This window comes from Panthera tigris, chromosome A3, assembly GCF_018350195.1.
Source record: "Panthera tigris isolate Pti1 chromosome A3, P.tigris_Pti1_mat1.1, whole genome shotgun sequence".
Classification (NCBI taxonomy): domain Eukaryota; kingdom Metazoa; phylum Chordata; class Mammalia; order Carnivora; family Felidae; genus Panthera; species Panthera tigris.
The window spans coordinates 51,177,728-51,189,459 of NC_056662.1; the positions used below are offsets into that span (position 1 = coordinate 51,177,728).

At 49.3% G+C, this 11,732-nt stretch overlaps 1 protein-coding gene across 1 annotated transcript in view; it reads right to left on the reverse strand.

Moving 5' to 3' along the window:
• Positions 1-5,945, reverse strand: part of SH3RF3 (SH3 domain containing ring finger 3) — a 372,049-nt gene extending 366,104 nt beyond the window's left edge. The window contains exon 1 of the mRNA XM_042981038.1: positions 4,972-5,945. Coding sequence (XP_042836972.1) covers positions 4,972-5,544 — 573 coding nt within the window. The 5' untranslated portion in view covers positions 5,545-5,945. The remainder of the gene's footprint in view (positions 1-4,971) is intronic.
• Between the last annotated feature and the right edge of the window lie 5,787 nt (positions 5,946-11,732).

Sequence of the window (11,732 nt, forward strand, 5' to 3'; positions counted from 1 at the left end):
GGCTACCTCGCCGAGCTCTAGTACAGAACAGGTGAGATGCACTTCAATCGCCTGACTCAACCCCAGGAATGCAGACACTCAGTGAACGCCTGGCACACAGCAGGTACTCAATGAATGGTAACTTTAGAATATTCACTAACTGGCCACAAACTGAAACACAACACTGCTGTAAGTCTCAGGGGTGCTGTTTCCACACCCAGCAGCCTGCTGAAAACAGGCCCGAAAAGGACTTCACTGTGACTCATCTGTCATGTCTCCAAAGGCTGGTGTCTGCACTTGTCACCACGGGGACCACAAGTCAACCACTTGTCTGCTGTCCTGTGAGCTGTCTGGCTTTTTTGTGAGGGCCTCCAGGCACTGGGACTTTTCCTCTGGAATCCTTATTACTTCCAAGACCAAACAACAAAAGCCCAATGATACAGCCGAGCAGAACAGAAAGGAATGGAGCCTGAGAACGTACCCTGAATCCAACACTTCCTGGCTCTCTGACTTGGCCATTTTGCCCATATATCAATCCCTCTTGGTTAATTATGCCACCCACCACACCTCACAGGATTATGGAGAACTTTCTATAAATGACATATGCCAAAGTGCCCAGCACATGGTAGGCACTCAGTAATTGTTCAAATAGAAAATCTCAAGCATAAGCTGCCCAAATGTTAACGACTAAAGAACACGCTGACTTGCTTCCAGATACCACAGACACTCTCTGAATTGGCCTCCAGAGAGCTGACCAGCTGGACTGGTTAACTCCCCATCTCCTCCATAGGACGGCCAAAGGCACCCAACTCCTTGGAAGGCTCAGCTTGGCCCCCTGCTGGTCCAGGCCCTCACTCTTGCCCAGGGAGGTTTGTGCTTACCTGGAATTCATGGTCTTGAGTCCTAACCATGTTTATGCAAGTGTACTGATAACAAAATGTTATACAAACAAAAGACGTTTTGCACAAAGGAAGTCACTGCTTGGAAAAACACAGTGACTCGGAAACACTCACCAAAGACGGACCACTTTAAAATCGTCAAATTGGGCGTAAACTAAACCATACAACATTAAGTGGGAATTACTTAAAATCTAGAAGGTGCTCCACTCAGAATTCTTAGAAAGTCTCTTTGTTCTCCATTTGAAAATAACAAAAAGTAAACTGTGGCTATGGTTTAAGTCATCTCAGAACTCAAAGACAAGTCCTTAGCCCTGCATCCAAAAAATGATGAACACATATATATGTTTTTAAAATAAAATGTTTAATAGATATCACTTGTATGATTCTCCAGTTTATTAGGCTTTTCCCACTACAGGGTCTCAGTCACACTGGCTGAGAGATACAGAATTCCAATTTAAACATATCCCGAAGTACTTCAAGATATACAATACAGACAAATCAGCTCCTAACGCCTATGTTTTATATCATCAAAAGCATTACCCAAATTTTCTACAGTTCTCTAATTTGTGAAAATGCTCTTCCTCTTCACCTTCATAGAGTTGTGCTCAATACTGATCCAGTGCCCTCAGGACCCTCCTGAGAGCAGAGGGCAGACTGGTTTCTAATCCCTTCATGTCAGCTCTGTAAAAAGAGCCCATGCTCAGGGCACCTGGGTGGCTCAGTCGGTTAAGCAACTGACTCTTGATTTCTGTTCAAGTCATGATCTCATAGTCATGAGATCAAGCCCCACAGTAGAGCCCTACAATAAGCCCCACATCAGGTTCCGCCCACTGGGCATGGAGCATGCTTAAGATCCTCTCTCTCTCCCTCTCCTTTCCCTTTCCCTTTCCCCCATCAAAAAAAAAGAGAGAGAAGGGGGAGCCCATTCTGGTCTGGTTCACCTGGAATGGTGATTGGCACAGTATAGGTCCACAGTAAATTCTGTGTGTGCCCAAATATAAGGCAAGGGGGTCCCCCCAAAAAGAAATCACTCAAAAAATTGTAATTGTCTCACATTTGGGTTCTTATGAAAGCATATGAAAAAGTACTCTTTAAATTACTCAATTTGGAACTGCAAAACCCTTTTAGGAAAACACGTTTCCCTGAAACACCTGAATGAATGCTCACTGGGGGTATTACAGGGGTCACCTCACACAACTGTAAATACAAAGCAGAAACAAGTTAGGCCAAGAAACTTAGCACACATTGAGCAATTGCAGTAGTTGGACACTTCTGTTAAAACAGGACTTCTCAAAAGATCACTTTAAGAAGCAACACATAACAAGTATTTCCCAACAGGCAAATAAAGAAACCGTGAGTCCTAACCTTAGGCAGCGGGTACTTGTAACCTGGTATAAAATGTCCAGGGGTAGCATAACTACCTGATTCCTAAATGCTTCATCTCAAATGGCTCAGGTGTAAGCAGAGCGAGGAGGTTCTGCTAACCAGGCTAGAGGATTCCAAGTGACCCTACTGATAACCAAAACCCAGACAAAAAAGATGCAGGTGAAGAATGTGGAAAATTGTTTCATGAACTCCAAGGAGAACCAAACAAGAATCAATCCGGTTTATACGTGATGTATTCTCAACGTCTAACTGTATGTAAATACACAATTTAAGCAGACATTTGTTTATCTGCATACCTACAATGTTTACATATCCCAGTTGGCCCAAAAGGTTTGAGGAGCTTCTCACTAGGAAACTTGAAGACTGTCTTTTATTTACAGTCAGCCTGCTACTAAGGCATATATGGTCTTTGCTGAATAATAACCTAAGTGTCCATCTCTTAAGCAACATCCAGCATTTAGCCTTGCTATGAGGAGTCAAAGTAATTCCAATAGACAGTTAAGTACCAAAAGCCTACTTGGAAGTAATTTTTAGCTGAAGTCTTTGCCTGCCAAATGTATAGGGTTGTTTAAAGTGAAACACTATATGCAGGACTTCTGGCTGCCCAAGAAGACTCCCATTGACTTTAACATCAGTGGGTAAAAAGCCAGAAGATACTATGATCTCCACCTCCATTCTCTGAAAATGATAAAATATAAGACTGGATTTCATTCAGACTCTTCCTGAAACCCAAACTTAGTCCTTATGACGTGGGCCTGTGAAGAAAGGGGTGAGGATTACACTCAGTTAAGGCAACAAAAAGAAAGATGCGGTGTTCTAAAGTTTCCTGAAGCTCAGAAAGCCATCATCAGTCTGATTACTACATATTCTTATAAATAAAGTCCACCAAAACCCCCAAAAACCAGCCAACAAAAAATTAACTCCCTGTTACTGTCATTGCTGAAAGTTATAAGCTCAACCTCTTTGACAATTTTTTTAATGCTACAAATGCCACAGAGTTCCAGGAGCTGCCTCTGGCCTTTCAAATGTCAGAAGTTACCTCCTAACCTCCTGATCAAACACAGTTCACATAAAAATGAGTTGGGAAGACATCTGTAAATATCGGCCCATCAAAAAATGTCCTAGTGTTTAACTAGAAACATCATTCCAAAAATCATTTAGTTCTCTGAGGAGGAGGAGGGTAACCCGCCCATTCTGCAAATAGACCTTTCATTATAATACCTTAGATGAAAACAGCAAGGACAGGAAGGAAAAGTTTGAAAATGTGGAACAAGCACACTCATAACTATATTTAATCACAATTAAAACCAAAGAAAAACTACTTAACTACTGTCCAGCAGTGATCCCAGGTATAAACATTCCTTGACTATTCTTGAATGCCCATTCTTCCTGATCCATAGGAGAAACACAGTTTGGCAAAGTATGGCATTTACCTCTAAAGCTCAACATCCAAGGGCTTAAATTCCTAACCTCAAAGATGTTGTAGTACTAATTCAGATGGTTAGAATTCTCCTAGTTTCCTGGCGTCATATATATTGGAAGAATTATTTCAATGACTTATGAGCCACCAGCTTCTTAAATGGTCAAAAGTAGAGAAATAAGGTTGTGTTTTCTAAAATGAATGATAATTGCAATAGATCAACAATGTGGTTTTTTACCTTTAAATGGTATTTTTCTATATTTAAAGAAAATATAAAACATGAATATCTTGCTTCTCACTTAAACCAGCATCCCATAGCTATCCTCCTGCCTCCATAAAAATAATAGTAGCAGAGCATGTGAAATGACACCTTCTAAGTAGCTTCTGAAACCAAATCACTGAAGCCCCAAGATAAAATCTTTCACTAAAATAGAAACAGTGAAAAATGCTGTACAATGTAGTCGGAAAAAAAATAAAACCTCAAATAATGTCCCACCTGGGAATGCAACTGTGCCTAAGAGCCCAAGAGAGGACCAGGGTTTCCGACAGACCAAGTCCAAGAAGGGCTGGGCCAAACATGTCTTCCATTTCCAGGTTAACTTCCCTCCCATTACCTGAAGTTTGTAACTGATGTTCCTCCAACCCGTCACACAATTCCCTCTGCCCAATCCCCTCTTGCCAGACAGGCATGCAGGGCCAGAACACAGGAACCACTAAGCACTAACTTTAGGGGCCCGCAGAGGGTGTGCAGAGGGCCAGTCTGGGGGTCCAGGGTAAGAAGACTGTTTCTGGGGAGATGGGAGGGCCCAGCAAAGTTAAGGGGGGGGGGGGGGGGGAGACAGACCCTGCCAGCAGAGGGACTGGAGGGACTAAAGGTTAGCAGGGGACAGGAAGGTGTGCCCACCCTGGGGGAGGATGAGGTGTCACCACTTATGAACAGGTGGCAAGGTTCCCTAGGACAGCATGCCGTCACAGAGCAAGTGCAGGTGGTGCGAAAAGGGATTCCAAAGAGAGAGGATGGATGGACCATTGGTGCGGACAAGTGGTCCAGAGGGGAGGGAGAAGGATGGGGGGGGGGTGTCTAAGAGTTGGCAAGTAGGACTTGAAGGGTTACACTCACAGAGTCCCTGGAGGGAAACAAGGTGGAGAAAGAAGAGCAAGGCGAAGTCCACTGTGAAGCCACCTCTTGTATCCCCTGCCCTTCATCACTGCCCTCTATACTCACACGGGCCCCTCCCCCACACACACACACACACTGTGGCGCCACACCACGAAGCAGATACCCACCTTTGCCACGGGCGCACTCCTGCCGGTCGCCAGCTCACGCAGGCTGGCGGTGGCGCTGCCCGCCGCGGCAGAGAGAAACACCGGGGATCCCGGGGCGCTGCCCGCCGCGCTGCCCCCTCCACCCGCGAGCGCGGAGGTCGCCCCTGAGCCGGGGCCGGGGCGCGCGGGCGGGCTTCCGCCGGGGCTGGCACCAGCGCGGGGCCGCTGGCGAATGCCGTCCAGCAGGCGCACCAGCAGGATGTTGGCGGGCAGCTCGTCCACGCCGCAGCCGACCAGGATGCGGCACTCAGGGCAGCGCAGCTCGTGGCGGGAGCACACGATGCTCTCCAGACAGCGGCGGCAGAAGGTGTGCTGACACGGCAGCACCTTGGCCGTGGTGTCCAGCCGCTCCAGGCACACCGAGCACTCCAGCAGGTCCAGCAGCGACGACTCGTCCATGTCCTCACCCGCCGCCGCGGCCGTGGCCGCCGCCCGCCGCCGCCGCCGCTCACCCGGCCTGTCGTCGTCGCCCTCGCTCTGCGCAGCAGCGGCGGCCGCCTTGGACGCGCACAGCCAGGACGCTCCGAGCAGCATGGGGGAGGCGCCGGCGGCGGCCGCGCGCAGCTGCCTAGGTCCCGGGGCCGGAGCGGGGCCCGCCGCAGGCAGCGGGCATCAGGATCGCGCCTGGGCGGCCGCCGAGGAACCGGGCTCCGCCAGGACTTCCTTCACCCCGACTGGCGGCCCGAGGCTCCGGCCGCGGCGATACAAAGTAGCACACCGACTGGCCTGAGCGGCAAAGACCGGAGTTCTGGGCCCCGGGAGCCAACTCCCCTCCAGCCGAGCCCACCCAGTCCTTCGGAACGCGGCGCCCGCGGCTGCGAGCTACACCTGTCCCGCCGCTTGTCCACACCGCCTCGCGCGGGGGGTCCAGGACACCGCCAGGCACGACACTCAGCGGGCACTGCACTCCGAGTGACCGCCCGCTGCCCGGAGCCCCGCGGCAGGAAGTGCGGGGAGCGGCCGGTCGGGTCCCCGGGGAGGCCTGGGCGCAGCGTGCGCGCTCCCCCGCACAGCTGGTGAGCCGCACCGCCCCCGCGGCGCCTCCATGCGCCCTGGGCCTGCCCGCGAATCCCTGCCCCCAGCGGGTTCCGCCGGACCTTCCTCGTCCCCGGCCGCGAGCACGTGCGCAGGGAGCGCGCAGAGGCCACGGTCAGTGAGGGGCGCAGGAGTGGAGACGCTGCGTCCGCCGGACCTCCCTTAGACTAGGGCGCACGCCAACAACTAGTCCTGTCCCTTAGGGCACGTCTAGGGCTCCCAAGAACTCCGAGCGCGCCCTCCTGCGCAGGCTCGGCCCCGTCCCCTCCGGGAGCTCCGAGTCTTCCTTCTGGCTCTCCGCGAACCTCAGAGAAGGAGGTTTCCTCCCGACGCTGCGCGAAGGAAAGTTTGGGCGGTGTTATCCCGACTGCCTTCCTCGCCAGCGCCGGCAAGCAGCTTAGGAACAGAGCCAACACCCAGGCATCCTCTTTGACGACTCCCCGGAGCGCTCCCGGTCCGGTCCCCTTTCCAGGCGGCGCAGAAGTGACAAGCCCGGAGCTGCGGGTGTGGGTGCGGGGACGCCCCGCCAAGCAGCAGAGGAAGGCGCTCGGGTTGGCTGAGGCGCCCCGGGGCGGCTCAGACTCCTCCCGGAGGCAACCCGCCCTCCCCGGAGTCGCTAGTCCGAGGCTGGCGCCGCTGCCCGCCGGACCCACACCCTCGCGCAGGGCACCCGGCTCCGCGCCGCGCCCACTGCGGCGCAGTCTCGCGAACCCTGCTCCAATTTCTCCTCGGGAGACGCAGAGGAAGGGGAATTCGCGCTCTGCCTCCCGACGCCCCGGCTTCTGGGAGCGTCAGAGCAACGGAAGTACGTACGGAGGACCGGGAGCAGCAGGGAAGTTTGGCGGTGGGCTGGGGTCGACCGGGAAGATTCCCTGCAGTGCGCTGCCCCCTCGTGGCCGCTTTGGGTTCCCAGCGCGCTGTGTCCCCCATCTCTCCCAGGGCCAGCACAAACCATGGATCCTGAGCTGGAAGCTCTCACATAGCCAGATAGTTCTTGCCGAAGCTAACATCAGAAAAGGCGCTGAGGGCTCGCCCATCAGTCAGGCTAACCTGTGGTTTGTGAAATTTTTTTGACTTTTTTGACTTTTTAGGGAGAATGTAATATTTGTTGAGGCTTAAATGCCAAGAACGAGTCTATGCATTATTTTATTTAATCATCTAAAGGGCCCTGTGAGATAATTATTTTAATTTCATTTTACATGCGAGGGAGATAAGGTTTATAGTTATGAAACCATTGACGCTGAATTTTGTTAATTTTTGTGTTTCCAGAACTTAATACCTACTAAGATCACATTCCATTGGAATATAAATTTTTGATCAGCTACATATTTTTCCATTATAATAGCCCCAGTGCCTGGAGCATTTCTTGGCACACAGTGGGTGCTCAATAAATATTTGTGGAATTAATAAAATAAAGGTCTCAGAATCATCACCTAGTGGTGTTTTAAACACCACACATCTTAACATCTCCGTTCCGGGTATCCTGAGCTCATACCAGGTCGCCAGTTCCTAGAAACTTTGCGACCTGCTTTGTGGATGTCTCTCAGTGGTGTGGATTTCAGTATGTATTATTCACATGAGCACTGGAAACTTTGTGAGGTGGACAGCATCTCTGAGCACCTGGCTAACAGGAACCTGGGAGCAGACTGCCCAGGAGGCCAGAGGGCAGGTCACAGTGCACAGAACGGCCTTCATGTTTTGACCCTCCCTCAGGAACAACAAAGGGGAATTTTCAAGAGGACCCAGAATGCTTGATTCAAAAGCAGGTGGCATGGACACAGGACACAAGGGGGAACAAGACAGGGAGCCCTCAGACACTAGAAGGGTTTGCAGAGAGCAGGAGCCACCTGTACTCAAATGCCCCAGGTGCATTTGGTAGCAAACAATAGAAATGAAGCCAGGTTTAAATGAGCAGGGTAGACTGAGAATTAGGAGCACCTCACAGGACCCCAGGCTAAGAGCTAGGCCAGCTTACTGCAGAAGGCCCACAGTGTGTCTTGCTCTTCACACTTCTCTATATGATGACATGCTCCTTCCCTCTCTTGTACCAGCTGCCTCCACTTCCCAACCCACAGTTTAGGAGACACTGTCAAAGCTCCAGAAGCATTTCATCCAATGACTTCAGCCACTCACCAAAGATACTCATCTGATGCTGTCAGGGGCTGGAAGTTTTAAAACCCTACCATCTAGCTTGGCCCAAGTGGTCACTTTCTGGACCAATGTGTGCTGGCCACAGGAGCAGGATCATCTAAAACCTGGCAGCACCCTCAGGAGTCACACAGAAGGAGAGGTGAGAATTTCCAGAACAAGTGGCATGCCAGACAGACCACAGACACATGTGCCAGGGGCCCAGAGCCACCCCTCTGTCCTCAGCTTCCCTCTCTATGGAGAGCACACAAGAGCAAGCACAGGGCCACTGAGCTCCACCTTTCTCAGACCTCCTCTGCTTCCACTCTACCTCTTCAGCTCCTGCCTTAACCAACTCCCACAGCAAACAGGTTGCAATCCCAAATGTACTTAGAGGCTGCACAGGGCATGGAAATTCATGAAGCGGCATAAAGTGGATGAAGCAATAGAGCATGGTGGGGTCTGCACCTTGCAAAGTGCATAGCTGCTCCTCGGCTCCAGCCAATCACACATTGCCTCGAGGAAACAAGGGCCTAGTATTGCCAGATATTTCTACTTTTCAAGAGAAGTTGGAAGGCCTGCTTTTTATGGGAGATCTCCTGATGTTCAACTGTTGGCAACAAAATAAGTTCTCAAAAAAACACTATATTAGCCAAACAAAATGAATGCATGGCCAAATTGGCCCATAGGCCACCAGTTTGAAGTTTGTGATTGAAGTAGCCAAGTAAAATGTACTACAGTGTAAAGGAATTTAAGGGTGTGAACTAAATAGTTGAAGTATTACAAATACAGTGTTATATTACTCAGTTAAATGTGCACATGTTCAATAAGGCAATTATATAAGTAAATGATTGAGAAGACCTGGCTTAACAGCCACTCACAGGAAAAGATCTTGGGAATTGAGTCGACCACAAGCATAATATGAGCCAACATGAGTCATCAGTGTAGTATGACCGCCTAGAAAAGTAATGAAATCTTATGATGTATTAATGGAAGTTAAAGGATGGAATATGGAAAGAAATAATCCCATCGTGCCTTGGGCTTGTCAGACCTCATTTGCAGAATTACTTTCAATTCTGGGAACCAAATATTAATGGCAGGTGGTAATTGGATCTAGAGGCCTCACCCATAAATTTAGGATGAAGGAAGAGAAGGTGTCTGTCCAAAGAAGAGAAAGCTCAGAGGAAACAGGATGGGTCACTGTATGTCAGGTTTCTGGCTGCCCAAGATCTGAACTCCTTCTTAGATTTGGGCGATTATCCATTGGTGAAAGTCAGATATTTGTTTTTTCAGCCAGGGTGTAGGGATGTGGCTCAGACTTTGCTGGTTGAGAGCTAACCACCCCACCTCCCCCGCCCCCCCCCACGCCCCATGCCCTGAGAGGTAGAAGGAAGGTGGCTGATGCAGCATCATGGAGTTCCAGCTGCAAGGGCAGGTGGGGGTAGATGACAGGGGCAGGGCCAACCATGTTGTATGTTGAGGACAGAGTCACTTGTTGTCACCAGACCCATGCCAGGCATGATTGGCATGGAAAGCCTGGGCTGTGGCCTCCACTACTTTGCCAGTCTTCCTGGTGATCCTATGGATGTCCCAATTTTCCTTAATTAGTTCCTTTTTTATTATTAAATCAGCCAGAATCCATTTCTGTTGTTTACAACAAGGTATTATAACTAATATGAATTATTTATTATCAATCAGAAACCAGTGAAGGCCCTCAATATGCAACAATTGTTACCATGCTGAACAGCTTGGCCTTCATGCTGGAAAGGTATCAAAGTGAGCCATCTGGAGCACTGTTCATTCATTCAATAAATAGTTTCTGTATGTGTTGTACATCAGGTGCTGTGTGAGAGCAGAGCCTGCGGACCAGTACAGGCAATGTGATGCAGTGAGGAGAGACTGTCTCTGGGCTCCTTCAGGCAAGTGGCATCACTGCTGTGAACCTCAGTTACTTCTCCTATAAAATAAAAGCCAAAGCATCTCACCTCTTGGGGCACCTGGGTGGCTCAGTCAGTTAAGTGTCTGACTCTGGATTTCAGCTCAGCTCATGATCCCAAGGTTCATAAGTTTGATCCCTGTGGGATTCATATTCTCTCTCTCTCTCTCTCTCTCTCTCTCTCTCTCTCTCTGCCATTATCTCTCAGAATAAATGAGTAAACATTAAAAAAAATTCTAATCTCACCTCTTTAGAGGCTCTTGAAATCTCTACAATTGAATAAAATGTTAGAAGGGATATTTGTTTTGCCTTGTTATTAGGAAGAAAACTAAAGTGAATTAGAGTTACAGGGAGGCAGGTTTCAGCTAAACATAGAGAAAGACTTTCTAATAAGGTTGAGTTGTCCAACAACAGCATCAGCAGTCTTAGGAAGTAGGATCCCAAAAAGAAAGAATTGAGCCACAAATTATGTCTGTAAAGAATCTCATTAAAGCACCTCTGTTCAGCCCAGCACTACTTCCTTTGGGGAGCCCCCCATCCCTGGTCCACATGACCCTCATAGATGGCTGCTCACTGCGCCTGCACCCATGTCCCCAGCAGGCCCGGGGGCTAAGGCTGGCCAATCAGAATCATTCGCCCCTAGAGATGATTAGTCCAGGGTGGCCACATCACTCAGCAGGTCCTGAGATTTGGCATACATATAGATAATGATAGCTCTTGCTAGAGCAGGGATGGGAGTTCATAAAGGAAGCTGTGCCTAAAGCATCCATGTGCCATTATAATCTTGTGTTTGCTTAAGTCAGTTTGGGCTGGGTTTCTGTCACATGCAACCAAGTGAATTTCAACCAAACCACACCATCCTGTGGCTCCCCTGACCCCACCATTAACCTAAGTGCCCAAGTTTAAGACAGAAGCCAACCTTGGAGGCCTCCCTAACCCAGTCTCTTATATGTACCTAGTCACGAATTTTTTTTCAGCTTCCTAACATCATAATGGATGTGTATTCCCCCAAGTGCCTCCTATATCCCTGTTACTATCTCTAACTGTACCATGGCACTTCTGTCCACAGTCTCTCCTCTTTCCATCCACTGTGGAGTCTTCACTGTGGAACCAGCTTTGCTTCCTGATGCAAGGATGCTGCCTCCCCCTACCCCCCACTGGTTTTCCATAGGCCGTGACTCTTCATCTTCCAAGCTCTTTCCCAAACCCATATTTCCTTGCTCATGGGTATAACTTGTGCTGCATCGCTCTGCACCTGTAGAAACCCATCCATCTCACAGACCATTTCCTCCAGGAAGCCCTTCCTAATTGCCTCTCCTGTGAATCTGCTTGGCCCTTTTTTCCTGAATCTTTCATATTCTTCCCTACTTTTATACTTATTTTATAGCAATCTTGTAGCCCTACAAGCCCACAAACTCCTCAAGGGAAAATACTATGTTTTACTGGTCATTAAGACCTGTCAAAAAATGTCCTGAGCAGTGTAGGCATTTAATATATACCTGCAGAGTTGGACTAAACTGAGTTTGAAAGGGCTGAACCAGTTGACCTCTAAATTCCCTCTCACTCCAAGACCATATGAGATCATAACAAATGCTTTTCAGCATCTGAGATCTGGAACTTCTAT